At 64.5% G+C, this 19,786-nt stretch overlaps 1 protein-coding gene across 9 annotated transcripts; it reads right to left on the bottom strand.

Moving 5' to 3' along the window:
• Nucleotides 1-4,805: 4,805 nt before the first annotated feature.
• SRRM2 (serine/arginine repetitive matrix 2) lies at nt 4,806-18,032 on the bottom strand. 9 transcript variants are annotated; one of them, XM_037898709.2, is made up of 16 exons: nt 17,882-18,032; nt 15,885-16,160; nt 14,898-15,008; nt 14,325-14,495; nt 13,963-14,040; nt 13,679-13,741; nt 13,419-13,451; nt 13,091-13,141; nt 12,598-12,687; nt 12,276-12,462; nt 8,238-11,974; nt 6,780-8,207; nt 6,205-6,474; nt 5,792-5,914; nt 5,492-5,599; nt 4,806-5,045 (listed from the first exon to the last, which is right to left on the bottom strand). In XM_037898709.2, the coding sequence occupies exons 2-16, from the start codon at nt 16,121-16,123 to the stop codon at nt 5,036-5,038; spliced, it is 6,699 nt and encodes a 2,232-aa protein (XP_037754637.1). In that variant the 5' UTR covers nt 16,124-16,160; nt 17,882-18,032; the 3' UTR covers nt 4,806-5,035. The 9 variants fall into 9 exon arrangements, with proteins under 9 accessions (XP_037754637.1, XP_037754638.1, XP_037754639.1 ...); XM_037898710.2 differs by having other exon boundaries at nt 6,780-8,687; nt 8,718-11,974; XM_037898711.2 differs by having other exon boundaries at nt 6,780-10,832; nt 10,866-11,974.
• Between the last annotated feature and the right edge of the window lie 1,754 nt (nt 18,033-19,786).

Here is a 19,786-nt window from a genome sequence, read left to right as displayed (position 1 = left end):
CCTGCTTAGTCCCTCCACCAGCCTCTTCCTCTTGGGAGTCATGCCCCAAGCTCTGCGGGGGGAGGGGGGCAGTAAGTGGGGAGTACAGGCTCAGAGCCCCTCTCCTCCCAACCAAGCAAACAAGGATTTTGGGGTCCCCCCCAGCCTCTAACATCAGGAAGCACCTTGCTTGAATCCCACACCTGTGAGCTGGATACGGGGCACAGGTAAGAAGGTCTCCTTTGTTCCAGGCTGGGAGCCCGGACTCCTGGGTTCTCTTCCAGCTCCAGGAGGGGAGCAGGGGCTAGTGGGTTAGAGCAGGGGGGGCTGGGAGCCCGGACTCCTGGGTTCTCTTCCAGCTCCAGGAGGGGAGCAGGGGCTAGTGGGTTAGAGCAGGGGGGGCTGGGAGCCCGGACTCCTGGGTTCTCTTCCAGCTCCAGGAGGGGAGCAGGGGCTAGTGGGTTAGAGCAGGGGGGGCTGGGAGCCCGGACTCCTGGGTTCTCTCCCAGCTCCGGGAGGGGAGCAGGGGCTAGTGGGTTAGAGCAGGGGGGGCTGGGAGACCGGACTCCTGGGTTCTCTCCCAGCTCCGGGAGGGGAGAAGGGGCTAGTGTATTAGAGCAGGGGGGCTGGGAGCCCGGACTCCTGGGTTCTCTCCCAGCTCTGGGAGGGGAGTGGGGGCTGGGCATTACTTACTAATTATTTCTTGCCTTATTTGCAAACTCTAAAATAATTGCTCACTGCACCGATCCTCCTGAGACAGTTTCCTCGGCTAAAATGACGTTGAAGCTCTAGTCTCTTATCGGTCCATCTCCCACGCCGGCAGCCCTGCAAGGAGCCAGCGGCCGGCTGTCAAATTAGGAACCGAGCGATTACGTTTGCAATCGTTAGCCATATCCTAGGAAATTACATTGCGCGTCTTCTCGTTTGCTCTCAATACTTTCCAATAATTAGCCATTTCACAGTGATTTTTTTTGCAGCCTAGAAAACCCTTTTTGCAGCTAGAAATTACAATTAACAATTGGTCAGAATTGTATAATTATTAGTCTCTTAATAATAACAGTTAGTAATTAATCCCCGTTTTCTAATGAGTAATTCCATCAAGAGCCTGTGCTCTGCGGCGTTAAATGGCGCTTAAATCGTTCCTCACCACCTAACGAGCAGCGGATCCACCTCGGAGATCATGAGGGGTCATTTGATAATTGGCAACGAGGTGTGGCTACTTAAGCAGAGTCGGGATCTTTATTTTAATATTGTAATTAGAGAATTAATACTGCAGTGATCATGGTAACCCTTTGCTGTTAAATCAGTCAAGTAATAAGCGATCATCCGCTTACAACGATCACTGCACAAGTCATTATTTTGTTGCTAATTATACCAAACTACAGCTCCGGGAGGGGAGTGGGGTCTAGGGGTTAGAGCAGGGGAGGCTGGGGGCCCGGACGCCTGGGTTCTGACAATCCTTCCCAGGGTCCCTGAACCGGCCCCCTCTGCTTGTGGCTCCCTGTTCTTTACCCAGCCGGGGACCGCAGGCAGCGGGAGCTGAGGGAAGGGCAGGGCAGGGGACGGGGCAGCCGGAGCCTGGCACAGGGAGGTGCCCGCCGCGGGACGCCGCTTGAGAACTGGCACCGATACGGACAGTGGACTCCTCCATAAAGTAGAAAGCACTACTAAACCGCCGTGTCCCGTGTAGTGTTTCCTACTTTATGGATGAGTGTACTGTGAGCAACGGGAGGAGAGACCGCCGCGCCGCAGGGGCTGGGGACCCAGGAGTCCGGGGGCCGGAGAGGGTGGGGGAAGGGAACCCAGGAGTCCGGGCCGGGGCTGGGGGGGGGTAGGAGCCAAGAGTCCAAGACCCCGGGGTCTGGGAGGAGAAACGGGGGGAGTGGTTCCCAGCGCCAGAGGTGGGGGTGTTGGTGGAACGGGACCCAGGAGTCCGGGTCTTGTGGCTGGGGGTGGGAAAAGGACGCGGGCACCTGGAGGACAAAGAAGATCCTGAGGGCACGACCCAGGCATCCAGGCACTGGAGAAGAGCAAGGAGCCAAGGGAAGCCGTGGTGTCAGAATGGAGGGACCCAGGAGTCCGGGACTTGGGGGTGAAAAGCCCCCTAAGAGTCCCGGGGATTCAGGAGCAGGAGAAATGAAGGTATCAGGAACCCAAACTTGGGGAGCACCCAGAGTCTGCTCAGACCCTGGCCCGGGAAAGGGGAGGATGGTTTCAAATCTTTGCTGAGGCAAAACAGCTATAGAAGGTTGTTATCCACACAAACCCGGAGAGGAAGGATCTAGGGACTGTACCTCAACCAGCGTCTGGATTCAAATAAACTGCTGCATTGAAAGACAAAAACTGATAAATCTGCCTCCTCAAATTCATTTGTCTGGCGCGGAGATGCAGCCACCTCTGGGGTGGGGCAGCTGGGAAACAGCCGCATGTAACACCGCACTAGGATGGCTCACCTGGCACTGAGATGCAGCCACCTCTGGGGCGGAGCGGCTGGGGAACAGCCACATACAACGCTGCACAGGGATGACTCACCTGCGGTTGAGATGCAGCCAGCTCTGGGGTGGGGCAGCAGGGGAACGGCCGCACAGCGACGCCGGGAACACAAAGTGGGAGGTTAAATCCATTCTGGTGCTCAGGGGGAGCGAGGGAGGCAGAACAGACGCCCCTGGTTTGGGACTGGACCCAGACCCCGGGGCTTGGGGACATTTTCAGAGGAAATGCTTTACCTTAGCTTCACCCCGCTCCCTGCAGCACAGCGCCCCCTAGCGCCGCCTTGGGGCCAGCCCTGACTGCCAGGGGAGAGCGCCCCCTGCTGATCCCCCGCTCCCTGCAGCAAAGTGCACAAACCATTGCAGCCACCTGCCTACCACACACAGGAGAAGTAGAGCACCGAGGGGCACCGGCAGAGCCCTGTGAGGGAAGGGACCCCACGGCTGGGCTGGCAGGGGGCTGCGGGTCAGGAATGAGGGGCACCGGCAGAGCTGGGCGGGGGGGGGCAGGCTGGGCTAGCAGGGGGCTGTGGGTCGGGAGTGAGGGGCAGGGCTGGGCTGGCAGGGGGCTGCGGGTTGGGAGTGAGGGGCACCGGTGGAGCTGGGGGGGGGTCAGGGCTGAGCTAGCAGGGGCTGCGGGTCGGGAGTGAGGGGCACCAGCAGAGCAGGGGGGGTCAGGGCTGGGGGGTCCGGGCTGGGCTGGCAGGGGGCTGTGGGTCGGGAGTGAGGGGCACCGGCAGAGCTGGGCGGGGGGGGGCAGGCTGGGCTAGCAGGGGGCTGCGGGTTGGGAGTGAGGGGCACCGGCAGAGCAGGGGGGGTCAGGGCTGGGCTGGCAGGGGGCTGTGGGTCGGGAGTGAGGGGCACCGGCAGAGCTGGGCGGGGGGGGGGCAGGCTGGGCTGGCAGGGGGCTGTGGGTCGGGAGTGAGGGGCACCGGCAGGGCTGGGGTGGGGAGGGGGGGCCCAGCGGGGTTATGAAATGGGACTTTCCAGCCTGCACCAAGGCGAGGGGAGAGCAGGGCTGGACTTGGTACGCCCGGTGCTGCCCTCCTGTGGCCGTTGCTGACATAGCAGCAGGCTCAGGAGCCCCCGGGGCCCTGCCTGTCGCTCCATAAAGGGGTTCACTGGAGTAAGACCCTCTCCCAGCCCCCTAACCATCCCCGGGCACCCCCATTATGCAGGAATCCCTCCCCGGCTTGCTCCTGCCCCCTGTGGTCCCGGGGGGAGCATCTGCCCGGTTATTGTCTGGCCACCCGGGGCAGGGAGCGAGGTTTGGGGGGCCCCCGCCGCCCCCCGAAAGACGCAGGCACCCGAGGAAAGGGAGGGGGCGCAGGCTCTGCATTTCGTAGTTTATTTCACAGAAAAATGTCTCCTTGCTGTACAGATTAAAAAAAAAATCGAACGCTTTTAAGAAACGTGAAGAAAACTCTCTGCCCCGCCCCCCGCCCCACCCCCCAATCTGCCCTTCGATTTAGGGTTTCTCAGCCAGCTCACCCCCCCGCAAATTGTGGGGCCCGCGGCACAGCCCCTCACGCTCCAAAGCCGCAGATCTGGGCTCTGCTGACGGTGCCCCCAAACTGCTGTTCTGGGGTTCAAAGAGCCCCCCCCCACATCCTTTATTGGGGGGTCCGGTGAACCCCCAACTCTGCTCCCTCCACACATCAGACGAGGTGCCCCAAATTTAACTGAAAGCACATATGCTCCCCTAAAAAGGAGTCTAATTTTGGGGGTGGCTCCTGAGAAGAGGGCAGATTGTGCCCTGGAACTCAGGATGCTCCTGCTAACATCCCCCCAAATATCGATCGCGAGAACCCCCACCGTGAGCCCGAAGAGGCGCTCCCCCACATTTTAATGGCAAGGAGAACTCAAAATCACTTCCTTGCCCCCAATCAGAGTAATCTGGGGGGAGGGCTGGGAAGGGGGATATGGGCCTGGAAATTTGGGGTGCTCGCAATGAGAGCTCCCCCTGAGATTCTGGAGCAGCTGCCAGTGAAAGCGGAATAATCTACCCCCTAAAATTTGGGGGGGGGCTGCAAAACAAGGGGGTGATCTAAACCCGAGATTTGGGGGGATTCACCCCCTGAAAATTGGGGGTGCTTCAAAGAGGGGCGATGCACCTCAGAAATGTAGGGGGACGCATGCCATCCCGTGCCATGCGGGTCTCTGCCAGAGAAGCAGGATCTCGCCAGCCCCCCCGACTGAGAAACACTAAATCAAGCCGGCTTTTTCCGTCCCCCCCCCCAACCCCCCCCCCTTTTTTTGTGTTTTCCTCTTTAACCATTTTTTGTCTAAATCAACCCAACTCCCCCCCCACCCCCCACTTGTCTCAAAACACAGAAGTTTTGTCGGGTTTTTTTTATCGGTAAAACTCACAGAAGAGAAAAAACTGAAACGCTCACATGGGAAAAAAACGAGATTCGAGTCACAACGGGGCGGGGCCCCGGCAGCCGAGGGGGCGGGACGTAGCCGCCGACCAATGGGGGAGGGGGAGGTGAAGGAAGGAGCCAATGGAAACAGAGGAGGCTGCTGCCGGTGCCCCTGCTAGAGGGCGCTGGGCGGAGCCCCGCGGGCTATGGCGACCTGAAAAGAGGAGAAAGGGGGGAGGGGTTAAGGGGATACAGGGAGAGGTCTGGCCCCCGGTGGAGAAAGGGGGAAAATGCAGAGGCCCATCTATCCCGGTATCCCGCCACCTCCCTGCCCCTCCGGATCAGCCTCATGAGCCCATTTACCCCGATCCGCCCCCCAGATCGGCCCCACGGGCCCATGTATCCCGCCCTGTCCTGCACCCCCCGCCCATCAGCCCCATGTACGCCGGTACCCCCTCCCAGATCAGCCCCATGGGACCATCTACCTTGGTATCCTGCCCCCTCCTGGCTGCTCCAGATCAGCCCCATGGGCCCATCTACCCCAGTATCCTGCCCCCTCATCAGCCCCATGGGCCCATCTACCCTGGTATTCTGCCCTCTCCCAGCCCCCCCCAGATCAGACCCACAGGCCCATCTAGCCCCGTCTCAGCCCCCTCGTACCGGGACGCTCGGCGACGGGCAGCGTGGGGGGGGCTGGGCGTTTCCCGCCTGCGCTTGCGACCCGGGGAGCGGCTGTTGGTTCCTCGGCTCCTCTGGGAGGGTTTGTCACTGAGGGGGGCGCCGGGTAAGGGGAGGGTCAGTGGCGCCCCCAGATCTGACCCACAACCCTCCAAGCCTGCCCCCTCCCAGGTGCTCGATTCCCCCCTCCCCTGCTCCTCAGCCCCCCCACCCCTCACCCTTCCCTCCTAGCCCCCCTCCCACCCACGAGCTGGTCCCTGGGGGGTTCCAGCAGACACCTACCTGTGCCGCTCCCGCTGGGCCGGGGGGGGCTCCGGGGGGGAGGGCCGGCGCCGCTCGGCTGGGGAGTAGCTGAGAGAGCGCGAGTCACGCAGGGAGTCGATCGGTTTCCGGGGGCTCCGGGAGCTGTGGGGGGGAAGGGGGGATGGCAGGTGAGACAGCAGCGCCCCCTGCGGAGGGTGGGACCAGCAGCACTCTGGGCAGGACAGGGCAGGGGACCCAGGGTCAGCCAGCTGTACTCCTGCTCCCTGGGGAGAATGGGGACCCAGGCATCTGGGCTGGCATCAACCACCAACTCCCCTCAGACAGACCCAGAGGGATCCAGGGGAAAACAGGGACCCAGGTATCCAGCCTGGCAATGCCCAACCCCTAGGAGAATGAGGACCCAGGCGTCCAGGCCAACACCCCACACTTACCGCCTCTGCTCAGGCGAGAGCTTCTTGGGGGCCGCCTTGGGCTGTGGCTGGGGCCCAGGCTTAGGAGAGGAGGAGGAAGAGGAGGAGGAGGAAGAAGAGGACGAGGAGGAGGAGGACGACGACGAGGAGGAAGACGAGGACGACGAGGAGGAGGATGAAGACGTTGAGCTGCTGCTGGAGCTGCTGGAGCTTCGGGAACGGCGTTTCCGCTTGGCCACCTCCAGGGGGCGCCCCTCGCGGACCAGCTCCTTCTGCGCCGGACTCAGGGGCCTGCGGACAGGGACAGCGTGAGAAACTGGGGCGGGGAGAGTGGGACTGGGCAGGGGGCACCATGCGCAGGGTGGCAGCTCAGCGGGGGGCACTGGGCTGGGCCAGAAGGAATGGGGTGGGGAGCTGGGTGGAGGGTGCCCTGCTGCAAGGGGCCGGAGATGGGGGGGCGTGCCACGAGGGGATGGGGACGGGCCGTGGGGGACCAGGCAGAGGGCATAGGTGCCGTGCCGTGGGGGACCAGGGAGAGCGGGGACATGCCACATTGTGGGGGGCTCAGGCCAGAGGGGGCACCGCAGGGGACTCACTCCTTCTTTGCTGTTTCCAGGTCGGGCCCCTTGCTCGCTGGAGAGTCGTGGCTGGACTCCGAAGAGCTGGAGCTGGAGTCGGAGGAGGAGGAAGAGGAAGAGGACGAGGACGAGGAAGACGAGGAGGACGACGAGGAGGTGGACGAGCTCCTCTTCTCTTTGGACGGGGTGCGGGGGGGCACCGGCAGCGGCACCAGCAGCTTGGGGACTCCGCTCCGGGCTTTGTCTGGCAGCTCCCCAGGGCCCTCCGGGGCTGGCGGCTCCGACTTGACCTTTGGCCCTTCCCTGTCTTCCTCCTTGGGGGGCAGCACCGGGAGTGGGGCGGGCAGGGGGCTGGGCACCTTGTGGGAGGCAGAGGAGGAGGAGGAAGAGGAAGAGGAGGAAGATCTGACTTTCTCTGGCCCTTTGGCTGCGGGGAGGCGGCCGGCAGGTGGGGAGCCCCCAGGGGCGACAGGGCAGGAGTTCAGGGTCCAGGCGGGCGCTGGACCCCCATTCCTCACCGCCCCCAGAGATCCCTCTGGCCGTGGGGAGTGGATCTTGGGGGCAGGGGAATGGGCTTTCCTGGCTTTGGGGGAGGCCTCGTCCGGCACCGGCGGGGAGCAGGACGGACTGCGCCGGATGGGCACCACCACCATGGGTGACGTCTTCTCAGCTCTGCCTGGTGCTGTCTTGTCAGCCGCTCCCACTTTGGGGTATTTCTCCAGCACCGGCGGTGAGCGGGACCTCCTCCCGGCTCGTTTCGGTGAGCCCGAGCCTGAGCGGGTCCTGGCTGGTGACGCCTTCGAGCGGCCACGGTAGGAAGAGGCTGGAGTGCGGGAGACGTCCAGTTTCGGCGGGGAGCGGGAGCGGGGCTGCCGGGAGCCGCGGCGCCGGGGGGAAGACCCCGCTCGGGCTCGGCGGGGCGGCGTGCGGGATCTGCCGCGGCGGGGCGAGGACGGCGAGCGCTCCCGGCGGCGGGAGAACCGCGAGGTGGATCTCGAGCGGCTCCTGCCGGGCGACGAGATGGATCGGTCCCTCCGCAGGGAGCTTCTGGATTTGCCTCGTCTGGAGATGGACCGGGAGCGGGTTCTCCTGGGCGACGACCCAGATCTTCCTCGCCGCAGGGAAGATCTCCACTTCCCCCTTCTGGAGGGGGAGCTGGACCGACCACGCCTCGTCGGGCCCTTGGGTCTCTCTGGAGACGACCCAGAGCGGCTGCTTCTGGGAGACGCCCCCAGCTTCTCTCGAGGTCTCGGGGATGAGCCGGACCTGCCACGCCTTGGAGGAGATCTGGATTTCTCTCGAAGTCTTAGGGACGAGCCGGATATACTGTACCTTGCAGGCGATCTGGATTTCTCTCTAGATCTCAGAAATGAACCAGAACTGCCATACCTTGCAGGAGATCGGGATTTTTCTCGAGGCCTGGGAGATGAGCCAGATCTGCTGCGTCTTGGGGGCGATCGGGACTTCTCCCGCGGCCTCGGGGGCGATCGGGACTTCTCCCGCGGCCTCGGGGGCGATCGGGACTTCTCCCGCGGCCTCGGGGGCGATCGGGACTTCTCCCGCGGCCTCGGGGGCGATCGGGACTTCTCCCGCGGCCTCGGGGGCGATCGGGACTTCTCCCGCGGCCTCGGGGGCGATCGGGACTTCTCCCGCGGCCTCGGGGGCGATCGGGACTTCTCCCGCGGCCTCGGGGGCGATCGGGACTTCTCCCGCGGCCTCGGGGGCGATCGGGACTTCTCCCGCGGCCTCGGGGGCGATCGGGACTTCTCCCGCGGCCTCGGGGGCGATCGGGACTTCTCTCGCGGCCTCGGGGGCGATCGGGACTTCTCTCGCGGCCTCGGGGGCGATCGGGACTTCTCTCGCGGCCTCGGGGGCGATCGGGACTTCTCTCGCGGCCTCGGGGGCGATCGGGACTTCTCTCGCGGCCTCGGGGGCGATCGGGACTTCTCTCGCGGCCTCGGGGGTGAGCCAGATCTGCTGCGTCTCAGAGGTGATGAGGATATTTCTGCCCGTTCCGGAGAAGACTCCGAGCTGCTTGGAGGTGTTCTGGATTTCTCTCTGATGCCAGGGGACGACCCCAACCTGCTCCTTCTTGGGGACATTCCATATTTGTCTTTTGTCTCAGGAGACATGGGCTTGACCTGACCTGCTAAAATCCTCACTAACTCTGTAGCTTCTGGAGAAACCACAGGCCTGCTGTGTTTTGAAACTGCCCCAAGCTTGCTTCCTGACCCTGGAGAGGATCCGGATCGGCTGCGTCTTGGGGGCGAACTGGATTTCCCTTTCAGTGTCAACAATGATCCAGGTCCGCTCAATGAGGGAGGCGATCTGGATTTTGCTTGCTCTGCAGAGACCCCTCTCATGGGCGGAGATGGGGACTTCTTTTTCACTTCTGGAGAGGATCCGGATCGGCTTTGCCATGGCTGGGGAGATCTGGATTTTTCCTTCACCACTGGAGAGGCACCAGGCTTAACACATCTTGGAGGTGATCTGGATTTCTTTTTTGGCCCTGGAGAAGATCCTGATTGGCTGTGCCTTGGGAGTGGTGAGCTAGATTTATCATTTAGTTCTGGAGAGGATCCAGACCTGCCTCTCGCAGGTGGCGATCTGGATTTCTTCATCAGTTCTGGAGAGGATCCAGACTGGCTACATCTTGGAAGCAAGCTAGATTTCTCTTCCACCACTGGAGAAGACACAGCACCACTGTGTCTTGGAGAGGTCTTAGACACCTTCTTCAATTCTGGAGAGGATCCAGATCTGCTTCTCCCTGGAGAAGATCTGGATTTCCCTTCCACTGCTGGTGAAGATCCAAGCCCACTTTGCCTTTGAGGAGAACTGGATTTCTTTTTCAACCCAGGAGAGGAACCAGACCTGCCTCTCGCAGGAGGTGATGTAGATTTCTCTCTCTGTTCTGGTGAGGATCTAGATCTGCTTCGTCTCGGAGGCGATCTTGGTTTCTCTCGCACAGCTGGAGATGATCCAGATCTGCTTCGTCTCGGGGGCGAACTAGATTTCTCTCGCACGGCTGGAGATGATCCAGATCTGCTGCGTCTCGGGGGCGATCTAGATTTCTCTCGCACGGCTGGAGATGATCCAGATCTGCTGCGTCTCGGGGGCGATCTAGATTTCTCTCGCACGGCTGGAGATGATCCAGATCTGCTGCGTCTCGGGGGCGATCTAGATTTCTCTCGCACGGCTGGAGATGATCCAGATCTGCTGCGTCTCGGGGGCGATCTAGATTTCTCTCGCACGGCTGGAGATGATCCAGATCTGCTGCGTCTCGGGGGCGATCTAGATTTCTCTCGCACGGCTGGAGATGATCCAGATCTGCTGCGTCTCAGGGGCGATCTAGATTTCTCTCTCAATGCTGGAGAAGACCCAGATCGGCCTCTCACAGGTGGTGATCTGGATTTCTTCTTCACCACTGAAGAGGACCCAGATCTGCCTCGTCTCGGGGGTGATCTAGATTTCTTCTTCAACACTGGTGAGGACCTAGACCTGCTTCGTCTCGGCGGTGATCTAGATTTCTTCTTCAACACTGGCGAAGACCTAGACCTGCTTCGTCTCGGTGGTGATCTGGATTTCTTTCTCGCCAATGGAGAAGATCCAGATCTCCTTCGTCTGGGGGATGACCTGGATTTCTTCTTCACTTCTGGAGACGATCCAGACCGGCTTCTTCTAGGCGGTGTTCTGGATTTCTTTTTGAGTGCCGGAGACAATCCAGACCTCCTCCTCCTCCTTCTGGACGGCGTTCTGGATTTCTTTTTCAGCGCTGGAGACGACCCTGACCGGCTCCTCCGAGGGGAAGATCTGGATTTCTTTTTTGGCCGAGGTGATGAGCCAGAGCGGCTCCTCCGGGGTGATGATCTGGATTTCTTCCGTAGCCGAGGGGACGATGTGGAGCGGCTGCGTCTTGACACTTTCCTGGATTTCTGCTTTACTTCTGGCGATGAGTCTGACCGGCTCCTCCGCAGGAGCAGCCTGGATTTCTTCCTCCTCTCAGCTGACGACCCAGAGCGGCTCCTCCTGGCTGAAATCAGTGATTTTTCCCGCCTGGGAGAGGACCCTGACCTGCCTCGCCGGGGCGGGGTTCTAGACCGGGACCTGCCTCGCCGGGGCGGGGTTCTAGACCGGGACCTGCCTCGCCGGGGCGGGGTTCTAGACCGGGACCTGCCTCGCCGGGGCGGGGTTCTAGACCGGGACCTGCCTCGCCGGGGCGGGGTTCTAGACCGGGACCTGCCTCGCCGGGGCGGGGTTCTAGACCGGGACCTGCCTCGCCGGGGCGGGGTTCTAGACCGACCCCGCCTCGCTGTGTTCCTGCTCCTAGACCAGCCAGGCCTCTGGGGTGTCCTGGAGCGGGACCATCCTCGTCTTTGAGGGCTGCGAGATCTCCCCCTCCTCTGGGGCGTACGGGATTTGCCCCACCTGGGTGGAGTGCGGGAACGGGAACGGCCCCATCTCTGGGGGCTCCGGGACCTGCCTCTCCACTGGGGGCTCCGGGATCGGGACCGGCCCCGTCTCGGTGGCGTGCGGGAACGGGCCCCCCGGCGGGGCGGGGTGCGGGAACGCCCTCCCCGGCGGGGCGGGGTGCGGGAGCGCTCCCTGCGAGAAGGGGGCGTCCGCGAGCGTGACTTAGCGTCTCTCTTTGAGAGGGAGCGGGTTTTGGCGCTCTTCGCGGGGGTGCCAGATCGCTCACGCCGGGACGAGGGCTTGGGGGCAGCCTTAGCAGGCTGGGAGGGCTCCGGGGAAGAACTGGAGCGGTCCCGGCGCTGGGAGCCCCTCGATTTCTCCTGCCTGCTTGGGGCCGGCTTATCCCGCTCGGGAGAAGAGGAGGAGGAGTCTTCGTCACTCTCAGAGCCTGAGCGGGATGGCTGGGGGGAGGGGGCCTTCCGGGTCGTGGCCGGTGCCGAGGGGGCAGCCCCTAGCGACGGGCTCTTGGGGCGATCAGCCACTGGCTTTTTTGGAGGCGGGGAGGAGGAACGGGGGGACTTGGTCTCTTTGGAGGGTGGGCGCTTGTGGCCGGACGAGGCCCTCTCCCGGGCCGGCTCAGGGGACGGGGAGCGGCGTTGCGGGCGTGGCTCACGCGCCGAGGTCGGGGTGGGGGTGGATTTGCGCTCTGGCTGCCGGGGGTGATCCTTGTCCTTCTGCTTCCCCTCGGAGACGGGCGACAGGGAGGAGGAACGCTGGCGGGGGGAGCGCCGAGAAGACTGCTTCTGCGGGAGCGGGAGAGAGAGCTGCTACTGCATGGACTTCAACCCACACCCCCAGCCTCACTGCTCTCACCCATTAGCCCCCATTCCCCTCCCAGAGCTAGGATAGAACCCAGGAGTCCTGGCTCCCAGCCTCCCCCCGCCCTCTGACTCACTAAACCCCACTCCCCTCCTGGAGCTGGGGAGAGAACCCAGGAATCCTGGCTCCCATCCCTGCCCTGCTCTGACCCACCAGACGCCCCCCTTCCCTCCCGGAGCTGGGGAGAGAACTCAGGAGTCCTGGCTCCCAGTCCCCACCACTCACCTCTCGCTTATCTCGACCCTCCCGGGGGCTGCCACTCTGTGCACGCCGGCTGACCTCGGGGGATGCTGAGTGATCTCTCTTGGGGGCATCCTTTGGGGCGCCCTCGGGGTCAGCTCTCCTCCGCGGCGGCGCGGCGGGGCTCACGCTGGGCCGGGAAGCCCGTTTCTGAGTGGTGACACTCCGGGACCTGGGGAGGTTGGGGCAAAAGAGAAGGATCAGAGGTCACTAAGAGCAGCAACACCCCCTGGGTGTTAGGAAGCCCTTCGAGGCAGGACCCCGCGCCCCTGACACCCCACCCCCACCCCACCGGCGGGGCACCTACCTGCTCCGCGAGCTGTCCGAGGAGGAGGAAGAGTCTGGAGAGGACGAGCGACCTCTTCGGCCCTTCTGCGATGCCGACTCGCTGGTGGATCTGAGAGCACACGGTCGGTTAGGGGGAATAATACCTGCCCTTGGGGGGTGGGCAGCGTGAGCAGCACAGGCTGGGGCGAGGAAATCAGGAATCCTGGCCGGTGGAGGGGGCAGGGCAGCCTGGGGGGGGAGCCAAATCAGGGAGTGTGGGGAGCGCAGGCCGGGGGGCGGGGGGGGGGGGTGATTAGTGGGGACGAATCCTGGCAGCGGGGGGTGGACGACGTGGGGGGCGAGAATCAGGGAGCATGGGGAGCGCAGGCCGAAGGGTCTGGCCGCAGCATTGGGGGGCACAGGCCAGGGAGGTGCAGGAGGGGGCTGACAGCGGTGCAGGGGGCACACAAGGGGGGGTGCAGGAGGGGACTAGCTGTGGCATTTGTGGGGGGGGCCACACACTGGACTCTTACCTCTTCCTCTTCTTCTCCTTGGCTTTGTGTTTGCTCTTGGGACTGGGAGACCTGAGGTGAGTAACAGGGACCATTGGGAAACGGGAGAGCCCCCCACGCCCAGTGCCCCGCCCCCAACAGCACCCCCTGCTGGGAAAGGCCGGGGCTAGAATACCCCGGAGCTCCCCCCCACAGCTAGCGCCCCGCCCCACAGAGCCCTCTGCTGGGAGAGGCCAGGCCTGGAGTCACCAGGAGCTCCCCCCTCAGCCACCGCCCTGCCCCACAGCGCCCCCTGCTGGGACAGGGCGGGGCTGCCCATTTCACTAAGAAAACCAGCGCAGTCCCTCACCTGTGTTTCCTCTTCTTCGAGTCTGACTCAGACCTGGACAGAGAACATGGAATGTGGGGTCAGCAGAGCCATGGCACCCCACTGCGTCCCAATCGCCCCGCAACTAACAGACCCTGGGGCCCACAGACTCCCCACCCCCAGAGCCAGCCAGTCACCCGCCTTGGGGCCGGATTGGAGCCAGCGCCCCCTACAGGGGAAAGGCCACATGTCCCATTCCCTGCCCCCCCCCCCCCCCCCCCCCGAGCCGGCCCATCCCTTACCTGTGTTTCTTCTTCTTAGAGCTCTTTTTCCTCTCCCTTCGAGAAGGGGATCTGCTCTCTGACCTGCAGGGGAATGCAGCTGGAGTCAAATGCACTTGGAGGGAATCAGAGACTTCCAAGAGTCCTGGCTCCCAGCCCCCCCACTCTACCCACTGCACCCAATTCCCCTCCCAGAGCTGGGAAGAGAACCCAGGAGTCCTGGTACCCAGCCCCCATCGCTCTAACCATTAGACCTCACTCCCCTCCCAGAGCTGGGGAGAGAACCCAGGTGTCCTGGTACTCACCTGCCTCTATCTTTCTTCTTTTTCTTTTTTTTCTGCTTGGGGGATGGAGAGCGGGAGCTGCTGGACTCACGGACCAAGCTGGGGACAGACAGAGCAGGCGTGAAGGGGTTAATCACCCCTGGTCCAGCCCCTCCCTCACCACGAGCTGAACCCCTGGTATGGGGGCAACAGGCCTCGAGCTTGTGTCCTATTGTTTGCGTTCCCACCGCTAGAGGGCAGGGCTGCAACTCAGGCCAGACAGGGAGGGGTATCGGCCATCCACCCCAGCACCGCACACAGCCTGCCCCCGCCAGCACTGGGCCCCCACAACCCCGAAGGCCCCAGCAGGGGGCAGCTCTGCCCCTCCACACCCCAGCCAGTACCCGTACTGCTTCTGCTGCTCCTGCTGCTGCTTGGCAGCCGCCGCCTCCTTCGCCCTGCGGTTGGGGTCGAACGAGCTCCCGTCGACGTAATTCTCGCTGATGCCAAAAGCCGCCCTCAGCCGCTCGTTCTTCTTTTCATTGGCCTCGGCCAGCTGGTGGGTCTCTGTGACCCTGGGGAGGGGAGAGGAGGCGGTAAGGGGCGCAACAGACCGCAAGACTGGGGGAGCCCAGGGCTGGGCTAGCGGGGCTGCGGGTCAGGAGTGAGGGGCACCAGCAGAGCTGGGGGGAGCCCAGAGCTGGGCTAGCAGGGGACTGCGGGTCAGGAGTGAGGGGCACCAGCAGAGCTGGGGGGAGCCCAGAGCTGGGCTAGCAGGGGGCTGTGTGTCGGGAGTGAGGGGCACCGGCACAGCCGAGGGGGGCGGGGATGGGGCACCCGCTGACACACCTCAGGCCCGAGACGCAGCAAGGGAAGGTGGAGCCCGTCTCTAGCACCCAGCCAGTGAAGCTAGCAATGCCGGGGGGAGGCACGCTGGGGGATGCGCCCCACTGCTGGTGGCCCTCTTGGGTACTTACGCTGGTTTCTGCTCAGGCTGCTGCTCCCCCTCCTTGCCCAAAGCCACGTCCTTCTCCACGAGCATGAGCCGAAAGGTCGCCACCTTCTCCTGGATCTCGCCCTCAGCATAACTGGGGAGAGGAGCCAGGAGAGTCAGGGGGCGCTGGGGGAGACGGGGTGTCCCCGGACTCTGGCCGAGGACACCTGAGCGAGGCTAGGCCAGTGCCCGGCTTTTCCATTCTCCGGCAGCTCCCAAAGCAAGTCGGGGGCAATGTGGACCCCCCCCCCCCCCCCAACCCCACGGTCTCGGTGCCTCCCAGGCCCCTATTACGGCGCCCGCCAAGGAAGGCGACAGCTACGGACCCATCAGCCCGGGGGCAGAGAGCCGGGGCAATGTCCCGTCTCCACAGGAGGGCTTGAACTGGGGTCTCCTGCCCCGAGAGCTGCTCCAGCCACTGGGCCACAGCCTGAGAAGACAGGGACCCACGGCACATGCCCCCTCCCCCATGCACCCCTGCACTGCGTCAAGGGGCCCGTTGGAGCACGGGACGGGCCCTCTCCATGGCAGGGTACAGCCTACTTTGGGGCACCCTAGCTACATTCATCGTCATAGCACAATGCATCCCCCCCCCCAACACACACAACCCCCGTGTCCCATCCCCACCCCCCCGATGTGTGCCCCCCAACAACCTCCACCTCCCATCGCCACCCCCTGATGTGTACCCCCACAAACGCCCCGCGTCCCATCCCCACCCCCCCATGTGTGCCCCCCCACAAACCCCACATCCTATCCCCACCCCCGATGTGTTCCCCCAAGCTCCCTGTGTGCCCTCCCAATGCGTACCCCCCATGTCCCACCCCCAGTGTGCCCCCAACCACCCCCACCTCCCATCCCCACCCCCGATGTGCCCCTTGCATCCCATCTCCATCCTCAATGTGTGTCCCATCCCCTCCCTGATGTGCCCCCCCCCCCCATGTGTGACACAGTGCAGCACCCCCATACGTACCCCTGTTCCTCCATGAGCTCGGCCAGCTCCAGGCATTTCAGCTCCACCTTCCGCTTGCGCTCATGGTCCAGGATCTCCTGGTTGGGCTTCTTAACCAGAGACGACTCCAGCTTCCTGAGCTCCTCCTCCGACTTGTAGTCGGTTCGCTCCTTCTTGTGCCGCACGGCCGAGAGGTTGCGCTGGACGTAGCCGTTGGTGCCGCTGCCCCGGGGAGTGGGGAGCCCTATCCCATTGTACATGGCGCCGCCAGGCTAGCACCGCCCGGGCCTGCAAGACCTGCAGGGAGACACACGGCCTCAGACCCCCGAGTTTGGGCTGCCAGCGGCCCCAGCACACCACGCTAACCACTAGACCCCACTCCCCTCCCAGAGAACCCAGATGTCCTGATTCCTAGTCCCTGGTCCCCTAGCAAGGGTGCCCTTCCCCCCCGCCCCGAACAAACCAAACACAAAACCCAGCCCCAACAAATGTCTTTTTAGGATGACAACACACAGGTAGATCCAAATTAGCATGTAAACGAGGGCAGACCTCCGGGGAGCCTGGGGAGGGGGTTCGGTGTTGGGGAGACTGCAGGGAGGGGGCACAGATAAGAAGATGGGGGGCATGCAGGCGGAAGGGATGGCCTAAATGACGCTCTGTGGCAGGGGGAGGATGGGGGGGGCAGAGAGGGAGGAGGGGTTATGGAGCAGAGAAAAGGGAGAAGACGCAACAATTGCAGGGGAAAAAATCTGTACTTTGAGGGTCACCCCCAGGTGGGGGGCTGTGGCTCCTGCACTGCCCCCCCCCCCGCTCCCGACCCATCTTCTCCTGTCCTCACCACACCCTCCCCTGCCCCCCCGCTCTCTCTCCATCCCCCTACCCCCACCACACCCTCCCACCCCCCTGCTCCCTCCCCTTCCCCATCCCCCCTGCCCCCCACCCACTCCTCCGCTCCCTCCCCATCCCCCCACCCACTCCTCCCTTCCGCATCCCCCCTGCCCCCCACCCACTCCTCTCCTCCCTCCCCATCCCCCTGCCCCCACCCACTCCTCTGCTCCCTCCCCTTCCCCATCCACCCTGCCCCCACCCCAGCCCCTCCTCTGCCCCCCTCCTGCCCCTGCCTCTCCCCAGCCCCTCCTCTGCCCCCTGTCCTGCCCCTGCCACTCCCCACCCCTTCCCCATCCCCACTCCTCTGCTCCCTCCCCCCCACCCCAGACCCTCCCCACCGACCCACTCCTCTGCCCCCTCCCCATCCCTCCTGCCCCCTCCCCATCCCCCCTGCCCCCTCCTCTGCCCCCCGTCCTACCCCTACCCAACCACACCCCCCCACCCCTTCCCCATCCCCCCGCCCCCACCCACTCCTCTGTTCCCTCCGCCCAACCCACCCCAGACCCTCCCCACCAACCCCCTCCCCATCCCCCCACTCCAGCCCCTCCTCTGTCCCCATCCTGCCCCTTCCCACCCCAACCTCCCCTTCCCCATCCCCCCTGCCCCCCACCCACTCCTCTGCCCCCTCCCCCCACCCCAGACCCTCCCCACCCCCCTGCCCGCCACCCCAGACCCTCCTCTGTCCCCATCCTGCCCCTGCCCCCCCACCCCTTCCCCATCCCCCCAGCCCCCCACCACCCACTCCTCTGCCCCCTCCCCCCACCCCAGACCCTCCCCACCCCCCTGCCCCTCCTCTGTCCCCGTCCTGCCCCTGCCCCCCCACCCCTTCCCCATCGCCCCAGCCCCCCACCCACTCCTCTGCCCCCTCCCCCCCACCCCAGCCCCTCCCCACCAACCCCCTCCCCATCCCCACCCCCCTGCCCCCCACCCCAGCCCCTCCTCTGTCCCCGTCCTGCCCCTGCCCCATCGCCCCAGCCCCCCACCCACTCCTCTGCCCCCTCCCCCCACCCCAGACCCTCCCCACCGACCCCCTCCTCTGCCCCCTCCCCATCCCCCCTCCTCTGCTGCCCCCTCGCCCCAGGCCCCTCCCCGCGGCCCCGGGCCCCCCGCGCCGCGTCTGCGCCACTCACGGAGCCAGGCCGCCCGCTCGCTCCGCGCCGCCGCCTCGGCCTGAGCCTGACTCCGAGCCAGCAGCTGCCCCCGCCCCCGCCAGCGCCGCCCGCCGCGCGGCACCACGGGAAATGGAGTCCGCCGGGCCGCGCCGCGCCGCGCGGGACAGCGGGCGCGCCGGCCGCGCGGCACTACAGCTCCCGGCGGGCCCCGCGCGCGCGGGGCCTGCCGCCGCCATTTTGTGCGCTGTGCCGTTGGGCCGCGGGGCACGCCGGGAACTGTAGTCCGGCTGGGCCGGGGAGGCTGCGTCGGGCAACGGCGGGCCCCTGTGCAGGCGCGACTACAACTCCCATGAGGCCCCGCGGCAGGCGCACAGCCCACTGGGATGCCCAAGACCCCGCTCAGGGCAAAGGGCGGCCGGGGCCGTCGGGACTCCGGTTCCCATGAGGCGCCGCGGCAGCCGCGCAGCCCGCTGGGTAACCACGAGCCCGCTGGGGAAGGCCGCTCCCGGCATGCCCCGCGCCGAACACCGCCATTTTCTCCGCGGGGCCGCGGGGCAGGCCGGGAACCGTAGTCCGGCCCCGGCGGGACTATCGCGCCCATGAGGCCCCGCGGCGGGGCGCAAGGCCTTCTGGGACATGCCCTGGCCGGGGGCGGGCCCGTGAGACCGCTTCCCACCGCCATTTTGATCGCTGAGGGGATTATTGGAGGGTCTCCCCCCCAGCCCGCTCCGTGGCCATGGGGCCCTGTCGGGGTCGCGGGGTCTCCCCCGCCGGGCCACTCTCTGGCCCCAGGGCCCCGTCGGGGTCCCGGGGTCTACCCCCCAGCCCGCTCCGTGGCCATAGGGTCCTGTCGGGGTCGCGGGGTCTCCCCCGCCGGGGTCCCGGGGTCTCCCCCCCAGCCCGCTCCGTGGCCATAGGGTCCTGTTGGGGTCGCAGTCTCTCCCCCGCCAGGCCGCCCCGAGGCCCCGTCATATAATCTCAGGGTTGGAAGGGACCTAAGGAGGTCATCTAGTCCAACCCCCCGCTCAAAGCAGGACTAATCCCCAACTAAATCATCCCAGCCAGGGCTTTGTCAAGCCTGACCGTAAAAACTTCTAAGGAAGGAGATTCCACCACCTCCCTAGGTAACGCATTCCAGATGATACCTCTGAGGGAAGGGAGCAGCAGGAGACTCCACCGATTGGAAGGCACGAGATGCACTGTCTTAGGGTTGGGGGGTTCCACGACCACCGCTCCCAAGAGAAGGAGGTGGGTGGTGGTGGTCGGGGACTCTCTCCTCAGGGGGACTGAGTCATCTATCTGTCACCCCGACTGGGAAAACCGAGAAGTCTGCTGCTTGCCAGGACCTAAGATTCGCGATGTGACGGAGAGACTGCCGAGACTCATCAAGCCCTCGGATCGCTACCCCTTCCTGCTTCTCCACGTGGGCACCAATGATACCGTCAAGAATGACTTTGAGCGGATCACTGCGGACTACGTGGCTCTGGGAAGAAGGATAAAGGAGTTTGAGGCACAAGTGGTGTTCTCGTCCATCCTCCCCGTGGAAGGAAAAGGCCTGGGCAGAGACCGTCGAATCGTGGAAGTCAACGAATGGCTACGCAGGTGGTGTCGGAGAGAAGGCTTGGATTCTTTGACCACAGGATGGTGTTCCATGAAGGAGAAGTGCTAGGCAGAGACGGGCTCCACCTAGCAAAGAGAGGGAAGAGCATCTTCGCAAGCAGGCTGGCTAACCTAGTGAGGAGGGCTTTAAACTAGGTTCACCAGGGGAAGAAGACCAAAGCCCTGAGGTAAGTGGGAAAGTGGGATACCGGGAGGAGGCACGAGCAGGAGCGCGTGACATGGGAGGGCTCCTGCCTCATACTGAGAATGAGGGGCGATCAGCAGGTTACCTCAAGTGCCTACATACAAATGCATGAAGCCTGG

Source organism: Chelonia mydas, chromosome 6 (assembly GCF_015237465.2).
Source record: "Chelonia mydas isolate rCheMyd1 chromosome 6, rCheMyd1.pri.v2, whole genome shotgun sequence".
Classification (NCBI taxonomy): domain Eukaryota; kingdom Metazoa; phylum Chordata; order Testudines; family Cheloniidae; genus Chelonia; species Chelonia mydas.
The sequence above is the reverse complement of the archived record's forward strand: the minus strand, read 5'-3'. Positions and strand labels throughout refer to the sequence as shown.